Genomic DNA, 23644 nt, shown 5'->3' on the forward strand with positions numbered 1-23644 from the left:
ATTGAGTTATCCATATATATATATATGTTCTTTTTAGATTCTTTTTCATTATAGGTTATTGCAAGATATTGAATATAGATCCCTGTGCTGTATAAGAGGTCCTTGTTGTTTATTTGTTTTATATATAGTGAATGTGTATCTCTTAATCCCAAATTCCTAATTTACCCCTCCCTTCCTTTGGTAATCGTAAGTTTGTCTTCTGTGTCTGAGTCTTTTACTGTTTTGTAAGTAAGTTTATTTGGGACCTTTTTTTTTTTTTTTTTTAAGATTCCACATGTGATATATTTGTCTTTGACTTACTTAGTGTGATAATCTCTAGGTCCATTCATGTTGTTGCAAATGGTATTTCATTCTTTTTTATGGCTGAGTAATATTCCATAGTGTGTGTGCGTGCGTGCATGCATGCGTGAGTGTGTGTGTGTGTGTGTGTGTGTGTGCGCGCGCGCACACACCATACCTTCTTTAACTGTTCGGCTCTTGATGGTCACGTGGTCCCTTTTGGGACTTTCAAAATGTGTATGTTGGTTCATCACGTGGTGTTCCAGGCTTTATTCACTTCTCTTTAATCCTTTTTTCTGTTCAAGTTCACTGACTCTTTGTTTGGCCTGTTCAGATCTGCCTTCGAGTCCCTCTAGTCATTTTCATGTTAGTCACTGTGCTTTGCAGCTCCAGAATTTCTCTTTGTTTCTTTCTGTCTCTTTATTGATATTTCCATTTTGTTTATGCATTGTTTTCTTGACTTTCTCCACATCTTTTAATTCTTGGAGCATCTTTAATGTTTTATTTATTTTTGAGATGGTTGTTTTAAAGCCTTTGTCTAGTAGACTTTTTATTGGGTTTTTTTCAGAGACTGTTAATTTGTTTATGTATTTGCCTGGGCTATACTTAACTGTTTCTTTGTTTACCTTGTGAATTCTTTGTTGAAAACTGGATACTTGATCTAATAAAATCGTAGCTCAAAATCAGATTTTCTTCCTTTTCCTTAGGCTTTCTGACTTTTGTTTATTGTTTACTATTTTTGTACTGTAGTGGGTTGTTTCTGTGCTGAGAGTCAGCTTGAGGTATGAACTCAAGGTCTTCTCAGGTCTCTTCTGAGTGTGCGCCTTTCCCTAGGCATGCACAGTCTCTCTCTGATTTTCCCCACATATGAGCTTTTAGGGGAAAAGAAAAAAGGTGGAAGGGGGAATGAACACCGGATTTGTAAACTCTTTCTTGACCCTTTAGAGCCTGCTGCTGCTGCTAAGTCGCTTCAGTTGTGTCCGACTCTGTGCGACCCCATAGCCGACAGCCCACCAGGCTCCCCCGTCCCTGGGATTCTCCAGACAAGAACACTGGAGTGGGTTGCCATTTCCTTCTGTAATGCATGAAAGTGAAAAGTGAAAGTGAAGTTGCTCAATGGTGTCCAACTCTTAGCTACCCCATGGACTGCAGCCCACCAGGCTCCTCCATCCATGGGATTTTCCAGGCAAGAGTACTGGACTGGGGTGCCATTGCCTTCATTAAAGGTTGTTTCCCGAGAGACATGAACATGCCAGGGCTCTAACATACCCTTGCAAAAGCTCCAGGCAGTGTTGTTCTGAAAACAACCAGTAGAGGGGGCTGCAGGCTCCTTTCACTGTAGCTGGGTCTGGCTCCTCTGGAAGCAGGCAAACTATCTACAGCCCATTGGAATTCATCTGGCCTCAGTGCCTTATGACTCAGGGGGCTGCTTGCCACAGGCTATCAAGACCTGGATCACTTGTGCTAGCCAGTGCATTTTAAGACAGGAATCACGTGGGTAACAGAAACTGCTGAAATGCTCTTTAATTCTTTTTTCTGAATATCCCCTGCTAGAGTTTTTCTCTTATCCTTTTTTCAGGAAGAGGAGATTCAAGATAATAGCCCCTTAATGACCTGGTTCTAGTACTACAAACTGGGGCTCCATTAATTTGCTTAAAAACCTCCACTGCTGAAGTTCTTGAGAGTTTGATAGGAACCATGTTTTATTTGACTTTAGGTGTCAAAGTCCAAGAGTAATCTGGAGGCAGCAAAGCTCAGGGTAGATAGATGGGTGCAGGTTTCACTAACATCTGGAATGTGGTTACTCTGCTTAGAGAGCCTGGAATCTCGCCCCTTGTCTCCCTGCTGTGTGAACAGTGTCTCTCTCTGGAACGTCTCCTGCAAGTCATTGCTACTCTAGCTCTTTGTTTTCAACTCATGTTTGTCTCATGGTAGGTTTGTCTTAGTAAGGATACAAAGATGAATAGCTACAATGTAAGTGCTATGGCAGTTGGGACATAGCAGAGAGACACTGAAGTGTCAGAATTTGAGTGTATCATTTTGCCTGTGGGAGGTGACACTGGGTTTTCATATAAGGTAATAGCCAGATATAAGTGAGCACATGCTTTCTAAGCAGAGGGAACATGATATGCTGGAGCCTGTAATCAGGAAGTACTTCCTGTGTAATATTTGCAGTTTCATTTGATTGGAATATGAGTGCTTAGGGGACATGAAGGCATTTGAACCTAGAGAGACTGACAAACAGGAGATGTCAGTGGGTTCTGAAGGTTGAACTAAGAAAGTTTAAAAACTGTGTGCGGACAGTGGGAAGATTAGAAGCAGGATAATGAGATGACCAGATTTTTATCTTTTAAAGGGTACTTTGTTTGTAAGAATGAAGGTAGACTGAAAAAGTGGCAGACGCTTGAGGACAGAGGCCTTTGCCCTTTAGCCAAGAAGAATTGAAGTGGCTGTAGAAATGGTGAGGGTGGGGACTGGGGACAGATACCTTGAAAGAAATAGAATCAGTAATTCTTGGTGTCTTAATATGGGCAGTGGGTGAGAGGGAAGACTTGGGGATGATTCTGGCCTGTGTATTTGGCTCTTCACCAAGATGAGAAGTACGGAGAGAGGAACTGGTTTATTGGGAAAGGTAGTCAGATTGCTTTGGGATAGGTTGAGTTTGAGGTTTGTCTGGGGTGTTTAGGTGGCAGTTGGTTACAGAGGTCTGGAGATCAGCTCACTACATGAAGACATGAATTTCTTTGTTCTAACCTGTAATGGCAGATGAGATTGTGAGGTTTGGATGAAGAACTCAGTAAAGATGAAAGATGGCACCATGGGAATGCCACAGAGGCAAGCGGAAGAGGAAACCTTCCACTTGTAAAGAGATGAGGGAATAGAAAGATAGGTGAATCAGGGAAGAATGGTGTGTGGAAGCTGCAAGGGCAGATAGTTATAAGGAGGGAGTGACCAGCAGTGTTGGCTACCGCAGAGACAGGGAAGGACAGGGCAGAGAAGCCCTCCAGAGTGATCAGTGTGGAGCACTCTGGGCCCCTAAATGAGAACAGTTCTGGTGATCATTTGGGGCAGGAGCTAAAGTGCAGTGAATTAAATGAAGGAGAGAAAGTAGAAATGATAAAAATGAGCCTCTGAAGTCAGGGGGGGAATGTTTGGAACCCCCATCCCCCAAAATGGAGCCTACAGTACATGTGGTCCTGTGACTTCAGCTGGGCTCAGCTCCTGGGGTGCACAGCAGAGAACTTGCTTGGTTGGTCTGACTGCCTGACCTGCCTGCTGCGAGGTCTGTCCTCTGACCTTTATGCACCAGGGGCTGCACAGTCCCCGCTGTGTCCGCTGCTTTTCCTGGCACCTCGTGGTATCTGTCTGTGGCCTAGTCTGTGACTGTTGGCCCTTTAGGTTCCATAGTCCCATGGCTTAGTGCCGGTGAGAGGAGGGTATCATTCAGGTGCCAGATTCGATACTGAGGCTACTGCTGGCAACGTTCCTCCTCCACTGCCAGAGAGTCCACCCCGTGCTGCTCAGCTTGCAGTCCTGAAGGGAGCCTGGGTTCTTGTAATTCAGCAGAATGGAAGTTTCTCCATGGGTGGCTCAGAGGGTGGCTCCACCATCTGGTGAGGAACCAAGGCCACCTCTGTGCCAGCAAAGACATCACATAGCTTCTTATAACTTCTTTAGTCATGTTAACCTGCAGTTGTAGTTTAGACACGTGTTGTTGGGGTATCTTTCTGGGGCCCAAACTTTAAGTCACTTTTCAAACTGAATAAGGAACCGTGTATGTTGTGGTGGCAGTACCTCCCTGAAGGTTGATGTGAAGGAGGTTCTTGTTCATAAAATGAATGTGGCTGAAGCAGCCCTCAGGATCTTCCTTTAGTTCCTCTGGAGTAATACTGTACCATACTGGTCTTTGCTTTTAGTAGTAACACGTGACATTAGGTTTGCAGAGGACTTCGATCTTCTAATTAAAGTCATCAGATTTTTCTGCTTAATCTTTAATCTCCTGTAAGTCTTTGATTTATTTTTATTTATGTTGCTTGTTACGACTGAAACATACTGGTTGTCTGCCTTTTCCTTTCCACCCTTTGCTCTAATCCCACCCTTCACCCGAGTCTAATGTTCCCTCCCAGCAGTCTCCATTGACTCTATGGTGCAGGACAGAAAGCAGTCAGACCCATTTCCTTCTCTCCTTGCACTTCTCCTGCTTGTCATTTCTTAAAACTTATTTATTTCTGGCTTCACGGGGTCTTCGTTGCTGCACACGGGCTGTCTCTAGTTGTGGTGAGTGGGGTTCCACTCTAGGTGCTTGGGCTTCTCATTTCGCAGAGCACAGGCTTAGTTGCCCTGTGTCACATGGAATCTTTCTAGACCAGGGCTCGAACCTGTGTACCCCTCATTGACTGGGCAGGTTTTTAACCACTGGACTGCCAGGGAAGTTCTCTTTGTCATCTTTTACCTAGTCTTTCACAAGGATCCTCTGAGACCCGCTCTGTGCCCTGAGCACCGGCTCCACTACTTCTACTTTGGATCGCCTTAGACAGATGTGGAGAGTGCCTTTGGGACCCTCTTCAGAGACTCTCTCCATATACCTGAACCAAACCCAGATTTGCTTTGGTGCCAGAAAAACTGACCTTTGTCTGGTATCAAAGCATATCAACATAAACCATACTGAAAACAGTTTAAAATATGAGGGCAACACGGAGGGTGCCTTTCAAAAGCCTGGTGACTTTAGAGCGCAATTAATTTAGAGCCAAATTTTTAGAGTTTTCAAATCACAAACTGATTACCATTTATTGTTGGAGTGCCTGGTGCGGCTGCTCATGGCTCCCAAGAATTCCTAAGCTGGGTTAATGGGGTCATATTGTGAATGCCTCCCTCCAAAATGACTTGAGTCCAGTAAAAGCTCATTAGGGCTAAGAATATTTTGGGATCCTTAATCTTTTAATTTTTGTTTTCCAAAATTGGATTTTGCTTCGCCTTGTAACTTCGGTTCCCCTAAGCTTTGCGCTCTCTACCTGTTGTGTTTGGCTGCTGTGGAGCTGGTGCTGCCTGTCTCTAGCTGCACCAGAGGTGCACGTCTTGTGGGGCTTTTATCCTAAAAGTGTAGGCCAAAGACTGGAAGATTTGGATAAAGTGATGACAGTTGTTTTACAAAGAAAAAGGAGCTTCCTCCACCGTTACTCCCCAGTCCTCACAGGCCAGTTGTCGCCTTCACTATCGTTCTGCTGTAGTGGAACTACCTGCCAGGCTGCCAGTGCCCTCCGTTTTGGCAAATCCAGTGACTTCTCTGCCGTCAACCTACTGTCCTCTCTTCAGCATTTGACACTATTGATGATACCCTCTGTCCTGAACTTTGCCTTTCTCTTTTGCGGCCTCTTCTCCCAGCCCCGTGAGTAGAGGTGCTTGACGGTGTCTGCCGTGGGTCTTCATTTCCTCTGCAGTTGGCCTCTGGACTGATATCCACTCTGCTGGTTTTGCATACTCCTTCATAATAAAGCCGGCTCTGATCTTTTTCTCTAGTTCTAAACCAAACTCTTAGACTAGAGAAACTGTTGGGTGAGTTCTTCATTGTGGCTCCAAAAGTACCACAAACTCAAATTCAGATTTCAGTTCATACAGCATTTCCAAACAGGCTAAATACCTGACAGTAAACCTTAGCTCTCCCCTGTCTTTCACCCGCCACATCCCCAGCCGCGGCGGTTGTCAGGGCCTGTTGACTGTACCTGAGGGCGACCAGGAGCAGGTCAAGACTCTGGTTGCCATCCGTCCTGTTGCCGCCACCACCTAAGTACACAGCATTGTTTTCTGTCATCCGGGAGTGTTATACAGTGTCTCTGCCTCCATTTTCCCAGGCTCTCCAGGCCCAGCAAGTCCCCTCCTTTCCTCGGTTGCTCTCCAGTGTCTCTAGAGTAACACCTTGGTAGTGCAGGCCCTTTGTGGTCTTGTCCCAGCTGACTCTTTCAACCTCAAGCCCCACAGCCTCTCTTGCAGCCATTTCCTAAAACTCCATGAATGTTCGTTCTTCTGGATGTTTAGATGTGCTGTTCCTGCCCTTACTGCCCATTCCTCGTATCCTTTTCGCCTAGAAAATCCTTAAGGGCCCAGTGCAAGAGTCTTCTCCTCTCTGGAAAAGAAGGAAAGAGCATTGTCATGTCTGACTCTTGCAATCCCAGGGACTGTAGCCCACCAGGATCCTCTGTCCATGGGATTCTCTGGACAAGAATACTAGAGTGGGCTGCCATGCCCTCCTTCAAGGCTAGAGTACATGTTTGGTGGCTTAATGAGGGGTAGAACTTGACTGCACTGCCTTAATCCTGACTGTCGTTGATGGGGACATGACTGTGTGAGTCATCTTTATGAACACTGAGTACTTTTAGAAGCAGATAGTTCAGGACATAAGCTTGGATAGCAGAGTCTCAGCTCTGCCATTTACTAGCTGTGTAGCCATGGACAAATTATTTCTTTACCGTCTCAGCGTCAAGTCTGAGGGTTAAATGTGCTTGCCATATGGAAAGTAAGCAATAAGTGGTTGCCACTCTCGCTCTAAATGGTAAAATTTTTGTCCCTTGTAACCTTCTCATGAGACAGGTAAGTATTGTAGTCATTCCTGTTTGACAGATGATGAAACCAAGGCTTAGGGAGAACTGGGTAACTACTGCTTCCCCAGATGCCTGGCTCTGGGAATTGTGGCTTATTCATCACTTTATTCCAGAATATTCCTCTTCCAAAAGAGGAAGCTGTAGAGCTCCAGAGTCAGAGAGAGGAATATAGAAATTGTCACCTGCACAGGGGTGGCAAACATTGAAGCCACTTTTTTTCAAGTCCTACCTTTTTTAAAAAAATTATTTTTAGTTAACAGATAATTACAATGTTGTGTTGGTTTCTGTAGTACATCAGCGTGGATCAGCCATAGGTATACACATGTCTCCCTCCCTCTTGAGCCTACATCCCACAAGTTCTGTCATCTTTGAGAGTACATGCATTTCAACCACCCCTGCAGCGATGAGCTATATTTTGTCTTGTGGTAGATAACTGGTGTCTTCATTGTGAATCTTTTGTTAAAATTTGCTTTCATTAGTCTTCTTTTCCCAACTGGATTATAAGCTCTTTGAGGGCACAGAACTTTGTCTTATGCTACCACGTATTAACCTCCTTGGAGTCTTTGGTTTTGTTTACCAAGATAACAGGTCAAGTCTGAGTAACATTTAGTCTTAACCTCAAAAAGGAATTTTCAACCATTTGTAAGTGATGAACAACCAAGATGATTTTGTAAATCGTTACTTTCTGTAATTTGAATTAAGATTTCCCAGATATAATTTATTAAAACTGCAGCTGTACTGTCTGTTACATTTCTTATAACCCAAGCCTCTGGACCCTGTAGGATTCTAATCCGTGTTTGTGCCCTTGAGTAAGAGTCACTGATCGAGGACTCTTCTATTCTCATTCTTTCATTTGACAGCTGAAGAAACTGAGGGCCATGTTCCAAGTTGTTCTTCCATGTGTTATCTGACAAAGTGTTCTCTAAACTGCTTGGTGAAGACTCAAGATCCTTAGGAGTATAAGAGTTTTGAAGGCTCTGTACTTTTCTTTTGACAGAGCTGAAAAGCTTCAGCTGCTGAATCACAGGCCTGTGACTGCTGTTGAGATCCAGCTGGTGAGTGAAGGAGGGTTGAACTTGGACGGGTTAGTTTCTGGGTCTGAGATGTAAACTGGGTTCTAAAGGCTGACCTCAGACAAGCTAGAAACTGTCATTATTTGAAAAGACTGCTAGAGCATCCATTTTATAAGTGAAAGGAAACCTCAATGATTTGATCCTAGTTACTGTGGACTTAGGGAAAAGGAAAGACTGGAGAAGTGTCGTTCCTTCTGTAGGCTTTGGGGATTGACTTGGCAGCTCTTTGTCTCCTCCATGTCCGGCGCCGTTCTGGCCGTTGCTTCTCTGTAGGGTTAGATTTGGCGTGGCTCTGATGGAGTTTATCCTCCCCCCTCGCCATCCCCGCCCCGCACACACTTTTGACCTCCTCTTCCTGTATTTCTTCTCTCGATGAATGGAGCATGTGTACACTTGACCACAGGCTCACGCTCTCACCCTCCTGGCCCAGTGTCCCAAGCTAGGCTCCTGGAAGTCATTCGTTTCCCTTTAGCTCCTGGTCAGTCAGCCCCAGCCTCTCTCCCTTCTCCTGCTTCTTGCTCTTTCTTCCTCCCTTGCTGCACCGCAGTAATTCCTGTCATTTCTCTGCTCAGCTCTTTCAGCCGTCCTCTCACTGTCTTCCTACCTCCAGTCCAGCCCCTGCCCGCCCGCCTTCCATACCACAATCATAGTTTGCTTTCTAAAACCACACATTTGGTCATCTAGTTTCCCTTTGCATGTAACCATTCAGTGGAAACTCAATACTTAGAGAGTCTAAACTGCAAGACCAGCATTAAGTTTTAGGATTGGGGAAGCCAGAGTAGGGCTTCCCAGGTGGCTCAGTGGTCAAGCTGCCTGCCAGTGCAGGAGACACAAGAGATGTGGGTTTGATCCCTGGGTCGGGAAGATACCCTGAAGGAGGAAATGGCAACCCACTCCAGTATTCTTGACTGAAAAATCCCATGGAAAGAGGAGCCTGGCGGGCTACAGTCCATGGGGTCTCAAAGAATGAGACGCCTCTGAGTGACTGAGCGCACGCACACACACACACACACACGCGCACACACACACACACACAAGCCAGAGCAGACGGCAGAGGTGCTGTGAGGAGACTGTGAGGTGGCCCAGGATTGCAGGCTGAGCCGTTGCGGTCCTTCTGTGTGGAGCGCTTTCCTTCCGTGTCCCGGGCGGAGACCACTGTTAAGCTCTTAAATATTAGGCAGGCCATTCAATTACGAGTAAAAAACTTTGGCTGGAGAATTAATAAAATGAAAATAAAGCAGTTTTAAAAGTCACTTTTAGAAGTATTTAGCTCTTTGTCAAATTTCCTTTAGAAAAATGTGGAAGAAAATACCTCTGATATTTAAGAGTTGCTTAAAAAGAACAAAACCAAACCATTTTTAAGAGTCCTGGGATATTTACTTTATGAGTAAAAGTTTTATTGTCCTCTCAGCATTTTGTTTCTACCCTTTAAAATGCACCCAAAATTAAATTAGAAGAATTCCTTCCATAAAGGGTGTCTTTTAGGGGGAACTGGTCTTCAGGCTAAATAGAGATACTTTTTTTTTTTTTCCTAATACCCTCAATTCTTCTGATGCTCTCGACTATATGGGAAATTCAGCTTAGAAAAGAGAAAAAAACAGAACAGCAAGAAAATAATCCCCATCCCTCTGGGTTAAAAATGTCATGTCTCCTCCAACTTTAATCAGCAACATATGTTATTCATGGCTTAATGACAGACGGAGAGAAGAGATGAGGAGGATTAGCGTGACCTCATCCTGGAGCCTGCGGAAGGCTCTCAGTACTTGGTAGGATTAGCTGCTATTAAGATGGCCTGCTCTATGCCAGACTCAGTGCCAGAGACTGTGTGTATCACCTTTAATGCCCTCACCGTAGTCTCGGCTAGTGAGTGCCCGAGTGGTCTGTCTGGTTCAGAAGCCCTGTGCTGCTGCATGGCGAGGAGAAAGGTCTCTGACGTCTCCTCAGACTGTGTTTATCCTCTTCTTTCCGCAGGTAGGTAGACCTTGTTAAAAGCCGTCTGTGTTGTTTCCCAGCACTTTCGGGACAGATTTTTCCCAGCCAGGGATCTGGCCATAAAAGGTCGCAAGTCACTTGCCAAGGTGTGTAGCAGTGTCTGTTCTCACCAGAAGGGGGTAAGAGATGAGGTTTTCCCTAGATAGGAAGGTGCAGAGAACTTGAGAATTTCCCCATGTTAGCTTTATAGCTGTGTGTTTTCCCTAGGTCCAGAAGTAATCCCAACATCCAGCATCCGTTAGGATTCAGTGCTGGAGGCTGAAAAACTTCTCTTTTTCGATTATCCTGGTTAATCCTTCAGCCATGGTTTGTTGTGATCCTCAGCTCCACAGCTGACTGCCTGCTGTGTGTGAGGAGATGGGGAGGCCACCAGCTCTGAGACTTCTGCCATGCCCTTTTGTGTCTTCATTTGGGACCGTTGGGTACCTCTGGCCTGACGACAGAACTGGGAACTCCCAGACCTCACAGGCCACGGTCCTAATCGGCGCTACCATCAGTGCCTGTTGTAATTTAGTGATTATAAAAAGGCTTGAATCATACAGTTTCCTGCTTTATAAAACACTGAAATGTATGTCCTTTTTTGGTCCTTCTTATAGGCATTACTTTAATTTTACTTCAGAGAAAATTGAAATTTATAGAGGTAAAGTGAACTGTTCTGGGTCAAATAGCTAGAAGTGCCTGTTGTTAGATTTTTAGTTGTTTTGAGCAGAGTAGGAGGTTAGGCTTGGCAACTTAGACTAAGTGAGAAACATTTTTGGAGTAGAGCAGCCCAGTCTGACAGCCCCTGGTAACTAATATAATCTTCACGTATGATAAAAAATTTATTGTTTATGTTGACTCCCCTCAAATACTTTTTTTTTACGTTTCATTTGCCCTTATATTCTGAACAACTTGAACCCTTTGATATTTTGGAGTGTTGAGACAGCGCTTTGCGTTTCTTTATTTGAGCTCTGTTACTTCTGCGTTGAAGAGAAAAGTTAAGAGTAGTGTTATTATTTTTTAGCGATCCAAGAGGGGTCAGTAAGTTTTTTGTTTCTGCAAGTTTCTTTTTTGTGTATATTTCATCTTGCTTAATACAGCTCATATTTTCTTCTGTGACTGGGAAAGAAAATTTCCTGACTATAATTGTTCCTGAGGGTTGTTTGCTAATAAAAGCATCTGCTGTTGGCACATTTGGCCAAAGTTAGTAAAGCTTGTCAGCCCTATTGCCAAGAACACACCTAACTGAAACCAGATCTGTCAGACCCAGAGACTGGATGCAGGAACGTGGCCTGTGGAAATCCTCCCTGTTTGGTTTTCTAAAAAGACCCCTCAGAGCTCATATAACCAAACTGTTTCAAATCAGTGGGCTCTGGTGTACCATCCAGTATCTCCAAGAGAGGAGTTGATAGAAACCTCCTCCTGGAGGCCATGGAGTTCTAGGAGGAGCTGGGATTCCAAGTCTCAAGAGACCTTGCCCTGCTTGCTGTGAGATCAGATCAGTTTTCCTTGTGGTGCTGAGCCTCCTTGTACTCATCTGTTGATTGTCCTTGCTTTACGTACAGCGGCCTTGAGAAGCTCTGGTGCAGTGATTGTGAGAAGGAGCGCTGATAATGTTAGGAGGTTGTCACTGGTCTCATAACAGTCTCTTTCACATTCTTCACCTGCAGCAGGAAGCTGTTCATCAGCAACTGTGTGTGCCAGTTATTCATAAGCTGGGAGACATTGTTCTCCCAAATGGAGGTCATTTTTCCCTCAAGATTAAATTATCAAATCAGGTGTATCTCTCCTTTCTCCCCCTTCATTCTTTGGAGGCAGGGCATGTTAGAATATTTCCTTTTACAGACTGTAATTTTGCATGGCTGATTTTAAAAGTGGGCTTTTGAGGATTTTTTCTTTTTCAGTAGAAAAGTTACATGGAGCCTTTGAATCTTTATAAAGTATGGTTGTTTTATTTCGCATCATAATGGGAAGTAGCTCCATCGGGTCACTGTGGATCTTTTTTTTTTCTCACTCTGAATCTTTATTCTAGAACACCCAGTGTTACTCTCTACTTGTGGGAACATTTTTGGACTGAGGTGAATGAAGAGGCTAGTGGTTTGCCAGAACTTTGATTTTGGGCATGTCACCTGGCTTCTTTAACTTCTGCACTGCTGTTTGTGCAGCTAGGCAGTCAGACTGAAGTCCCTTTGAGGATTGTAAGCCTAGCTTGTCATCATGCTGTACTTAAATCTGCCAGGATTTCTTTCTGGAACTCCTTTTGGTCTTAGTTGCCAGATTTCAGAAACTGTTACTGGGAAATGCCATAGGACAGGACCCTGGACACCTTTAGTTGAGAAAGCTGTTTTGACAGATGGTAATGCCTGCAAGTGAGCGTGGTTAAATAACTGGACTGCTTGCATGATGCTTTTACAGGCTGGTTGATGACATTGTGTTTGGTGTTTGTTAACACTGAGGATTAGCAGTTAGGCTTGAAAGTGTGGATCTCATCTGTGTGTTCAGATGTCCAGGACCATTTCCGAAACGGGGCTCTAAGTGGATCTTGGATGGGGTGGTGGGAGGCTGTTTCCCAGCTGTCACTCCTCAGGCTCCTGTGCTGCATCCCCAGGAGATGACAGTGGCCCGTGGCACGTGTTAGATTGTAGGAGTCAGGGATGGACAGGTCTGGCTTGGGACTCCAGATCTGCCCTTTGCTGAGCTTGTGGTTTAAAAGAGAAAATGGGTGTGAAGTGCAAGACGCAGTGCCAGGCCCAGGAGCTGTTGTCAGTAGGGATAGTAGTAAGGATTAGAAAAAATAAACAAACCGTTTGGCGCATAGTGGGCAGTCATCAACTGAGCTGCTGATACAGTATGTAAGTTAACAGATGTGCTGGTTGTGATACACTAAAGTGTATATAAAATGCCATTTTACTCAGGTGAGTTTTCTTTGTATGTGTAGTGTATTTTTGTGTGTATGTGGATCGGTAGAGAACTGTTAGGGTTTGCTTTTTCTTTAAGAAAAAATGCTAACCTGCAGCTTGCTGTTTTCACTGACTCGTGTGGAGCAGCCACATCGGCTTACCCTGGAATTTGAGCAGGCTTCTCCCTCCTGGGGAGTTACAGCGGAAAGGGCCTGGAGACCCAGGGCAGCTCAGGAGCCAGACCCTGAGCTCTGTGCTGAGGGGCTGGGCCGAGACCAGGAACAACTTGGGGAGGGGAGGGTGGGGGTGGGCCCAGTCTGTGAGGCTCCTTGTAAGTCCTGGAGGGTTTTCGTTCCTTCTGCAGATGGTGGAGGAGAGTGAGGAACGGCTGACGGAGGAGCAGATCGAAGCTCTGCTGCACACCGTCACAAGCATCCTCCCCCCGGGGCCAGAGGCCGAGCAGCAGCAGAGTGCCAGCGACGACGTGGCGATGGATGAGGAGGACCCCGCGTAGAAGAGCACAGCTGGCCGAGCGTCTCCTCAAGTCGAAGGCCCAGCAGCCGTTTCCCACACAGTCAGAGGATTGTTTATTTGATTTTACCTTCTATCCCAACAGGCCTGATTTCCCGGCTAGTTGGGTAAACCACAAAAATAATCTTAAAAGAAATCCTTGTGCCTCTGTGAGAACAAACATGGTGGACTGGCTGAGCTTGTCAGGGCAGAGAGCTGAAGAGAGGAGGAGAGAGTCAAAAAGGACAGTGACTGGGGAGCTCTCAGTGGCGAAAATATTTCTTCTGTGGCCTTTGCCATGGTTGTGGGAAGGTCTCTGTACACAGCTGGTAAAATACTTGCCTTGGCTTTGATGGGCTGTATCCTAATTAATTTCATCTGCTTCCCTCGGAGCTTCCCAAGCAGGGATGCGGAGCACTGCTGGAATGAGAGCCGACTTAGGAGAATCCTGTTAGATGGCTGAAAACTTGTGAAGCAGCAAATAGTTGCTCTAAGTTAAAATGAGCCACTGAGCTTGGCTCACCGTAGAGGAATCTTTTCCTTAAGAACAATAGACATAAGAAAAGATTGGCCTAGGAACTTGGCGGTCCAGTGGCTTAAGACTCCACATTCCCAATGTATAGGACCCAGGTTCCATCCCTGGTCAGGGAACTAGATCCCACATGCTGCAACTCAGAAAAAAAAAAAAAAAAAGATTCCTGCATGCTACAATGAAGATCGAATATTACCGTGTCCTAATAAATATTTTTAAAATAACTAAATAAAAGAACGGGCTGGACCACTCTTCATCAGGTCTGAAGGCCCCTTTTCTCTACTGGCATGGGCTTTGTTCAGCGGTTTCACTAGTTAGTCTTCAATGGTAGGACACCAGCTCACTGCGGTTGAAAAGAGGCACTCCAGTGTTCTTGCCTGGGGAATCCCAGGGACGGAGGAGCTTGGTGGGCTGCTGTCTGTGGGGTCGCACAGAGTCGGACACGACTGAAGCGACTTAGCAGCAGCTGACTGAATGACCGCGTGTCACCTGCCTTTCTGAACACCTTCAGTTTTCTGCCTTGTGACAGGCACAGCCTGTTGCAGTCAGTGAGCCTTATTTGTACAGGGGGCAAATGGTTTGCATCTTTGAGAAAGGGCAGTTCTCTGGCGGTCCAGTGGTTAAGCTTCAGTGCTTTCATTGCAGGGGGTGTCGGTTTCGTCTGTAGTAAGGACTAAGATCCCACGTGCTGCAAGCTGGGGCACCACCCCCTCCCCCAAACAAAAGAAACCCTAAATAAAGACAGCGCAATTACATAGCTCTTTTTGTGGATGGAGTATGAAGAACTAGAGGCTGATTAATAAGAGTTTGAATTTGTTAACTGTTGTGTTAGTTTTTTTAATTGAAAATATTAGAATAATTACCATGCAAGGAACTTGTTAATATTTAGGCTTTGAAGAATTTAGTAGCCCCAGACACATGGCTGCCTTAGATCCTAGGAGTATTGTTAAAAATTAATACCCTGTATTCACTCTGCTCTCTATTTGGAGAAGAAAATGCCCATAGACATTTTTCAAATTGGTGCTCATTTTGTTGTAAGATCACATATTTTCAGTGCTTCTGTTAATTGGATTACGTCCCACCTCTTACAAGTCCCAGGTTATTTCAGCCCCCCCAATAGGCAGTTATGTTTACCTTAACCTTATCATCTAAGGATCAGTTGAGATCTGCTTACAGGCAACATTGAAATTAACAGGACATTTATTTTTAAATCTCTCTTGAGTATCAGGAATTTTACCAGGAGCTGTTGATTTGTCAAGGCATACAGGTACTTATGTCCTTGTTTCATTTTGACCTTCAGTGCATTTGATACGTTTTCTTCATGGATTTAGGGTTTAATTAGTTAATAAATGGTTTCCAGATGACTACCAACTTACACTATTTTAAAAAATCTTAGAAGAGTTTATTTTACCATGGGTAGTAAAAAATAAAATGAAATGACTTAAAAACTAATACATACATATTAATTTTTTTTCTTGAGTCTATTTAGATCTAAGTTTTGTGTTAGATTTTAAGACAATTTTAAGTTTCTTTATTTGGGACCTGAATTTAGCCTCTGATTAAGTCAAACAGGATCTAGAAGATTGAGCCTTCATAAGAAATATGGACTGTGTAATATTCCTATTGCATTAATAACAACATTTTAGAAATGAAAATTTACACAAGAAACTTAACCAGGGTCATCAGGGAAGGAGAGCTGGGAGTCTGTGAGACTTTGCTTTTCACTTTATATCCTTCTGTGTGGCTTCAGTTTTTGACTGGGTGACTGTTTTATTCTTTAAAAAGAAAAAAAAAAATTGTGCTTATTTGCATGTTGTCCTTGGCCTCTGAAAGTTATTGAAGGTATAGTCCATAATTAAATTATGTCCCAAAACATAGAGACTGACACCCAATCCAGTCATTCGGGGAGACACAGCACTGAGGGAAGTTGATCTTTTAAAAGTGCTACTGAGCCCTTGAAAGATGAAGTCGACTCACAGAGTATTTAGCGAAATATTGGCTTGGCCAAAAAGTTCATTCGGGACCTTCCATACGCCGTTATGGAATGAACTTTTTGGCCGACCCAGTAATTGTCTTGCCTCTTTTTGCTTAAAAGGTACCCACTACCACCTCAGAGAGCCTGTCATTTATTGAAGGCTCGTTTATAAAATAATGGATATTGTTTTCCTAATCAGTCATTCTGTGAGCATACCAGGTCTCAAGAGCTTATACCCTAGTGAGAGATGAGACACCTAATCCTCCAGTATATTCTTTGCTAAATCATCACTGTTTTTAAATTTGAAAAGCAAGAAGAATAAAAATCTAAGCATTTAACACTAGCTTTCTAGGTCATTCACAATCTGGTTCCCAATAAAATTTCCAATTTTTGTAGTCTTGTGTACAACCCTCCATTCCAGCCAAGTGGATCCACCCATTCATTAACTCAGCACATTTTTGAGTGACTGTGATGCAGGGCTTCGGGCTGGGCAGTGGGATTATGATGTGACTCTGTCATCCTGAGTCCCTGCCTTCAGAAAGCTTTATGTTCTAGGGGAAGAGATGGTAAATGACCAGTTTCACAATTCATTATTTTGTTATAGCAGTGGTTCAAATTAGAAACGAGAATGAGCTAAGAGAGCAGGTAACAGAGAACCTGACCTAGTCTGGTAGGATCAGGGAAGGTTCTCTGAGAAAGTAATGTTTAGACTTGAAGGATGAGTAAGTTAGTGAAAAAAAGAACAGTCCTTGAAAATATTCTTTGTTTCCCCATCTCTGTGCTTTTATTTACACTATGCCATCTGCTAATACTATACCCCTTCTTCCAGTACCCAAATTCTAACTCAAGATTTGGGCTCATATCTGCCATTTTCCAAAAGGCTCGCCCTGAGCTGTTGCATGTTGATAATAGTATGTGTTTTTTTATATAGGAAAGTCAGTTTTGCTGGATACAAAGTCTTTTGAGTCGCATTTTATTTCCTTTGGATTTAAGATACTCAGTTATTCTATTATTTTCTTCTGGCATCAAGCATTGGTGTTAAAAAGCCTGACAATATCCTCCTCTTGTTTCTCATATAAGCCACTTGCCTTTTTTCCATCCCCCTAGATGCATAAAGGATTTTTTCTCTCCTGAAAGTCTGGTGAATTTACTAGAATGCGTCTTGGTATTGTTGGTTAAGTGTTCTTAGATACATGGATACGTGGTGCATATATAGTGTTAGATATTTTTTCCTCAATTTGAGAACATTCCTGGAAGCTTTTACAGATTTTCTTGATTTTATACCAGGATATGTATACCTTGATTTTTTAATGTATATTTTCTTGATTTTTTAAATATTTTGTTCACTTGCTTCAGTTCTCTGCTTCAGAAGCTTCTATATTCTGCACCAATTCTGTGCTAATCTGCCATATTGTCATTTCCATTCAAATCATTTTACTGTCTTCTGTGATTTCTTGAAAAATTTTCCTCCTGTTTTCCTAAAGATATTTTAAAATTGCATTTATTTGGTCTTGTGTTTCTTCTAATTTAGTCTTAATCTTTTCCCCTTTTACTTCTAAGTGGTTCTTTGAGTAAAGGCAAACTCTTATGAGTTTTTCTAATTTCATTTACCATGGTTCTTTCATGTCATATGTAATTTTCTTATAAATATTTAGCTGGTTTTAAAATAGTTGATTGTAATAGAGCTATTTTGTATGCATGTATTTCTGGTGTGGTCTCATAGAAATGTTATACTTTTGTCTTTTTTTAAATCATAACTTTGAATGAGATTTGACCTTAGTAATTTTCTGCCATTTATTTTTATATGAAATTAGTTTCCTGGAACTTTTAGAAGGAGTTGTGTGGTTCAGGATGGTTTTCCTAACCTTGCAGGGCTCCCTCTTTTGTTGTGTTCATATATTAAAAAGTATGATGCCTTGTTGACCCTCTTCCCCTCCCACACTTTTATTTAGACCAAGGATTGGCAGAAGCCTCCTATTTTTTATAAATAAGGTTTTATTAGAACACAGCCCTTCTCATTCATTTATGTATGTTTATGGCTACTCTCAGGCCAAACCTGCAAAATTGAGAAGTTGCACCATGGACCCCATAGCCTACAAGCCCCAAATGTTACTGCCAAGCCCTTTAAGACCCTGATTTAAACCTCTTCTTTCTTTGTCTGTTGTTCCTCCTGTTCTGCTCAATTTTAACTTTATCCCACATGTGTCTTCTCAGTGTGGACCACTGTCAAGCAAGCCCTAACCAGTCAGTTTAGAGAGTTCAAAGGGACTTCAGACTGCTTCAGACCTGAGTACCCTTTATGTTTAAAAAATGATGGTAAAATATACATATAGAGTTTACCATTTAAACAACCCAGTATATTCATAGTGTTGTGCAGCCATCACTACCGTTTAGTGTGAGAACACTTTTTATTACCTCAGACTAAAACTCACCATTAGACAACACACCCCACTACCCTTCTTTCTGCAGCCCCTGGTGACCTCTATTCTTCTTTCTGTCTCTATGAAATTGACTATTCTGAGTACTTAGTGCAAGTGGAATCATAAAATATTTGTCTTTCAGTGTCTGCCTTATTCCAGCACGCATAGTGTTTACTACATCCATGTTGTCGCAGGTATCAGAATCTCACTTCTTTTATGGCTGAGTAAGATTCCATTGTATGTGTACATCATATTTTGTTGATCCATTTTATTTATTGATGGACATTTCAGTTGTTTCTGCCTCTGAACATTGGTGTACAGGTATCTGAATCCCTGCTTTCAAGTCTTCTGAGTATAAATGCAGGAGTAGAGTTGCTGGATTTATATGGCAGTTCAGTTTTTACTTTATGAAGAACTGTCACAATGGCTTTTCCGTCTTTCCACAGTGGCAGCACCATTCTATATTCCCACCAGCTATGCACTTGGATTCCAGTTTCTCCACATCCTTGGCCAGCATACGTGTTTTTCTGTTTTGCTTTTAACAATAGCTCTCCTAATAGGTTTTAACTGGTATCTCATTATAGTTTTGATTTGCATTTCCCCAATGATGAGTGATGTTGAGTATCTCCTCATGAGCTTATTGAACACTTGTATTTCTTCTTTGGAGATATGTCTGTTTGAGTCCTTTGAATTGCATTTGTTGTTGTTGAGTTGTAGAAGTTTAGTTCTTTATTCTGAATATTAACTCCTTGTCATATGTATGCTTTGCAAATATTTACTCTCATTTGTGGGTTTTTTCAGTGTCTTGATAGTGTCCTTTGATTATTTTCCCTTTAATAAGTAATTTGTATAGAGCTACTTTAAAGTTGGGCTTAAGTGGCTCAGTGGTAAAGAATCTGTCTGCCAGTGTAGGAGACGTGAGTTTGATCCCTGAATCAGGAAGATCCCCTGGAGAAGGAAATGGCAACCCACTCCAGTATTCTTGCCTGGAGAATTCCATGGACAGGGGAGCCTGGTGGGCTACAGTTCACAGGGTCGTAAAAGATTCAGACATGGTTTAGTTGACTAAACAACAACAGCAACAACATCTTCAAGATTATATAGCTATATTGTTCTTCATCAAACTTTGACTCATTAACTTAAGCATCTGTTGATGATTCTTTCTTGAATCAATGGCTGCTGTTTTTGTTCATCAGCTGTGTTCCCGATACTGCCCTAGGTGCTTACCATGCATTATTCCCTTTGTCCCAGATGAGGGAACTAAAGCTGAAGAGCTGAAACAATGCTGGAAGGACTCCTAGTGAGAGTAGAAATGGGAGTAGACTCTGGACTGAACTAAAGCTCCTGTGCTCAAGTTTAGGAAGCAAGTGTTAGCTAAAGACTTGGGACTGCAGGCATCAGGTCTGTTGAGCAAGCCTGTTTCTGATGTTCCTTCCTTTTGCTTGAACACCCGCAACCTCGAGACAGGGTAGGACAGGCAGACTTCAGGGCTGTGGGCCATGACCTGCTGGGTGTGTTCTGCAGTGAGGAGCCAGGTCCCCCGATGGAGTACCAGCCACGCAGGCTGATCCCCTGCTTGCAGCTTCGTGGGTCACTGTGTATCCCCAGTGTTCTGCAGGTGTGGTTGGGTCAGTAGCTGGGTTCACAGAACCAGAAGGCCCAAGTTGTTGATTCAGTGGTAAGGGTGGAGGGTCTTAGTAAGCTAGCAGCTCTGAGGTAAACATTCCTATTCATTCCTCCTCTGGGGCCTTAGCTCGGAGGAGCAGAACGGAGGGTGGGGTCCTGGGCAGGGAGCCAGAGCCCTGAGTCATAGGGAGACCATGGAGTCAGGGCCAGGGCACGGCGTGCTTAGCCAGAAAACCTGGAGGGAAGCCATGGTTTGAGTGCCTGGAGGAGGGAGAAGTCACCAGAAGCAGGCGAGGCCACAGGAGGGATTTCGGTCAGAAATGGAGCCACGAACAAGCTCTGCTGGGTTAGGGTCACATGAGGTTGGTAGAGGAGGTGCTGAACCTGTGTCTGCAGGTCTCCACTATGGGGGGCTGACTGTCCAGGGCTGACAGCGGCCTAAGCCTGGTAGATGATCGCGGGGATGCACGAGGCAGGTGTGTGCCTCAGTCCCGGGTGCCCTACTGGCTCAGGCTTTGTGATGGACATTCACTTCTCCAGCTCTAACTGGGCGTGTCCAACAGGCCCATACTCACCTCCATCACCGGGGATTCACCCTTTGGCCTGTCAGCTGGGGTCACCTTGCCTAGCTCCTCGTCTAGAGGATTACTGACCCTCTCTTAAAGCTGACTTCTTCAAGAACTGGTTTTTGCCCTCCTTTGAGTGACCTGGCCCTGGCTCTTGTGAGCCATGCTGGTGAGTGGCTAGCAGGAGTACCAGCTTTGGGCCAGATGAATCCAGGCTCTGCCATTTACCCATTGTAGGACTTTATGAAATTACTTAACTTCCTTGTGCCTTGACTTCTTTTTTATGAAATGTGAGTAATCAGAGTAACCTGGGATAATAGTGGGGGAGTGCTATCAAATGAAATCATGTTCACAGAGTGCTAATACATTCCTGACATAGTCAGTGTCCAGCAAATGTTAGCTGTCTGAGTTTATCTGTCTTGCTTCATCTCTGACTTTGTACCCCAAGCTCTTCCTGGCTCTCCTGTGGTCCTTAGTGTTAGCCTTTGGATTCTCTCAGCACGATGGCTCTTGATTCCTGTGTTCCGTCCTAGAACTTGCCCTACTCTGACACCTGTGAGGGTGGAGGCCTGAAATAAAGTACCCTGTTTATCAGAGATCTACTTCAAGACAGTCTAAGAGCAAAGGATGCCACTGTCTCTCTGCTTAACCCAATTCCAAACGCAAGTTTTGAGAAGAAAAATCTCTTCTGTTAATGTATTGTTATGTAACAAAGTACCCTAAAACTCGGTGGCCTAAATAACCATTTTATTTTGATCATAATTTTGTGAGTCAGGAGAGGGTTTGGTTGGGTGGTTCTGATCTGTGCTGGAAGCAGCTACAGCTGAAAGATTTCTTTCCAGGACAGCTTCTTCTTGCCTGTAATGAGCACTTCCACATACTTTCTCATCCTCCAGGGTCTTCACGCTGTTTGGGTCGCAGACAGCATGGCTGTCCCAGGGCAGACAGATTTCTCACATGGCAAATGCCCTAGAGCAAGCATTCCAAGAGGGTGGCCTGGATGGAGGCTGCAAGGCCTCTTGCGAACTACACGCAGAGTTTGAGAAGGTCATTGCTGCTGCATTCTTTTGGCTGAACAAATATCCAAGGCCAGATCAGATTCCAGGGAAGAGGAATTAGATTCCACCTCTCAGTGGGAGTCTTCCCTGATAGCTCAGCTGGTAGAGAATCCGCTTGCAATGAGGGAGACCTGGGTTCCATCTCCCTGGGTTGGGAAGATCCCCTGGAGAAAGGAAAGGCTACCCACTCCAGTGTTCTGGTCTGAGAATTCCATGGAGTGTATAGTCCATGGGGTCACAAGGAGTCGGACACGAATAAATGACTTTCACTTTCAGTTTCTCAGTGGGAGGAGTAGAATTAGGGTTAGGGATGCAAGCGATCTTGAATCCACCACAGCACCTGATGAGTGGATGCTGACTCCCATCTGGCGCTCTGCTGCAGTGGGGTCAGGGAAATGGAGTTTTTAGGATGTCTCGTCTCTGCAGCCTAGATGGAAGATGGGGCACAGGAAAGAGGATGTGACAGTCCGCCATTCAGTCATGCTTGTTGGCATGCTTTGGCGATCAGATTCTGTGAGTTGGCCAAAAGGTTCCTTTGATTTTTTTTTTTTCCTGTATGATGGCTCTAGTAACAATTGTCTTTAACTTCATTTGAAACAATTTTGCTAGGTTATATTATTACAGCTGTCATATGTGTATGCATTAAAAATTTATTAAAATCAGTAAATTTTTGTATAGCTGTTTTAATATTGAAGGTGGAAGAAAAAGGCAAGATTTTCAGCATCTTGTGCTTTATTATTTCAAGAGAGAAAAACACAGCTGAAACACAAAAAAAGATTTGTGCAGTATATGGAGAAGGTGGTGTGAGTGATCAAACATGTCAAAAGTGGTTTGTGAAGTTTCAGGCTGGAGATCTCTCACTGGGTGTTGCTCCACAGTTGGGTAGAGCAGTTGAAGTTGATACTGATCAAGTCAAGACATTAATAGAACAGTCAGCATTATACCACTTGAGAGATAGCTGACATGCTCAAAATACTCAAATCAAGCATTGAAAATCACCAGCTTGTTTGTGTTAATCGCTTTGATAAATTTGGGTTCTACATAAGTGAAGCGAAAAAAACCTTGGCCATATTTCCACATGCGATTCTACTGAAACATAGCAAAAACTTTCTATTTTTAAAATAAATTGTGATGGGCGATGAAAAGTAGACACCGTACAATAACGTGGAACAGAAGAGATTGTGGGCAAGCAAAATGAACCGCCACCAGCTTCACCAGAGGCCGGTCTTCATCCAAAGAAGTGATATTGGAAGATGGTGGGATTGGAAAGGAGTCCTCTGTTATGAGCTCCTTCTGTAAAACCAAACAATTATTTCCACCAAGTACTGCTCCCAGTTAGACCCACTGAAAGCAGCAATCAACAAGAAGTGTCCAAAATTAGTCAATAGAAAGCCCACAATCTTCCATCAAGGTAATGTAAAACTCTGTGTTTCTTTGATGACCAGGCAAAAGCTGGTCAGCTTGGCTAGGAAGTTCTGATTCATCTGCAGTGTTCACGAGACATTGCACCTTTGGATTTCCATTTATTTTGGTCTTTTCAAAATTATCTTAATGGCAAAAAAATTTCAGTTCCCTAGAGTAAAAGGCACCTGTAACAGTTCTTTGCTTAAAAAGATAAAAAGTTTGGGAAATGTGGAATAATGAAGTTGCCTAGAAAATGGCAGCAGGTTATGGAACAAAACAGTGAATATGTTATTCAGTAAAGTTCTTGGTGAAAGTGAAAAATGTGTCTTATTTTTATATAAAAACCAAAGGAAATTTTTGACCAACCCAGTATAACAAGTTTCCCTTCATCCTTGGTGTCAGCATTCTTGAGTCCAAATGGGAATGGGGAGCAGTCAATCCCTCAATCTATCCTTCCTCTGGATCAAAGCTTAATTTTATTTTTTTTTTTTTTTACTTAAACAGTGAAAGCTACAGTTTATAACAGCATATGGACATATATATGTAACTGAAAAAAGTTATATGATGCAATTTTTATCTTTATTGTGTGCAATGTTATAATTTTCTAGCCTGTTCCTTTTAAACAGATAGCATATTGTGCCTCCACTCAGTTAATCTCATGATTCACTGATTTAACAGTTGTAGTTTGAAAAGCATTACTGAAAATTCTCTTTTCTCATAGGGACTGAAAACAA

General features: G+C 43.4%; 1 protein-coding gene across 3 annotated transcripts in view; it reads left to right on the forward strand.

Moving 5' to 3' along the window:
- The window catches only part of CRCP (CGRP receptor component), a 51071-nt gene extending 27840 nt beyond the window's left edge, over positions 1 to 23231 (forward strand). For all 3 annotated transcript variants that reach the window (XM_042240391.2, XM_042240393.2, XM_012104421.4), the window contains 2 exons: positions 7873 to 7930; positions 13184 to 23231. In XM_042240391.2, the coding sequence (XP_042096325.1) occupies positions 7873 to 7930; positions 13184 to 13333 (208 nt within the window). In that variant the 3' untranslated portion in view covers positions 13334 to 23231. The remainder of the gene's footprint in view (positions 1 to 7872; positions 7931 to 13183) is intronic.
- The last annotated feature ends 413 nt before the right edge of the window (positions 23232 to 23644 follow it).

Source organism: Ovis aries, chromosome 24 (assembly GCF_016772045.2).
Source record: "Ovis aries strain OAR_USU_Benz2616 breed Rambouillet chromosome 24, ARS-UI_Ramb_v3.0, whole genome shotgun sequence".
In the NCBI taxonomy this organism is placed as follows: domain Eukaryota; kingdom Metazoa; phylum Chordata; class Mammalia; order Artiodactyla; family Bovidae; genus Ovis; species Ovis aries.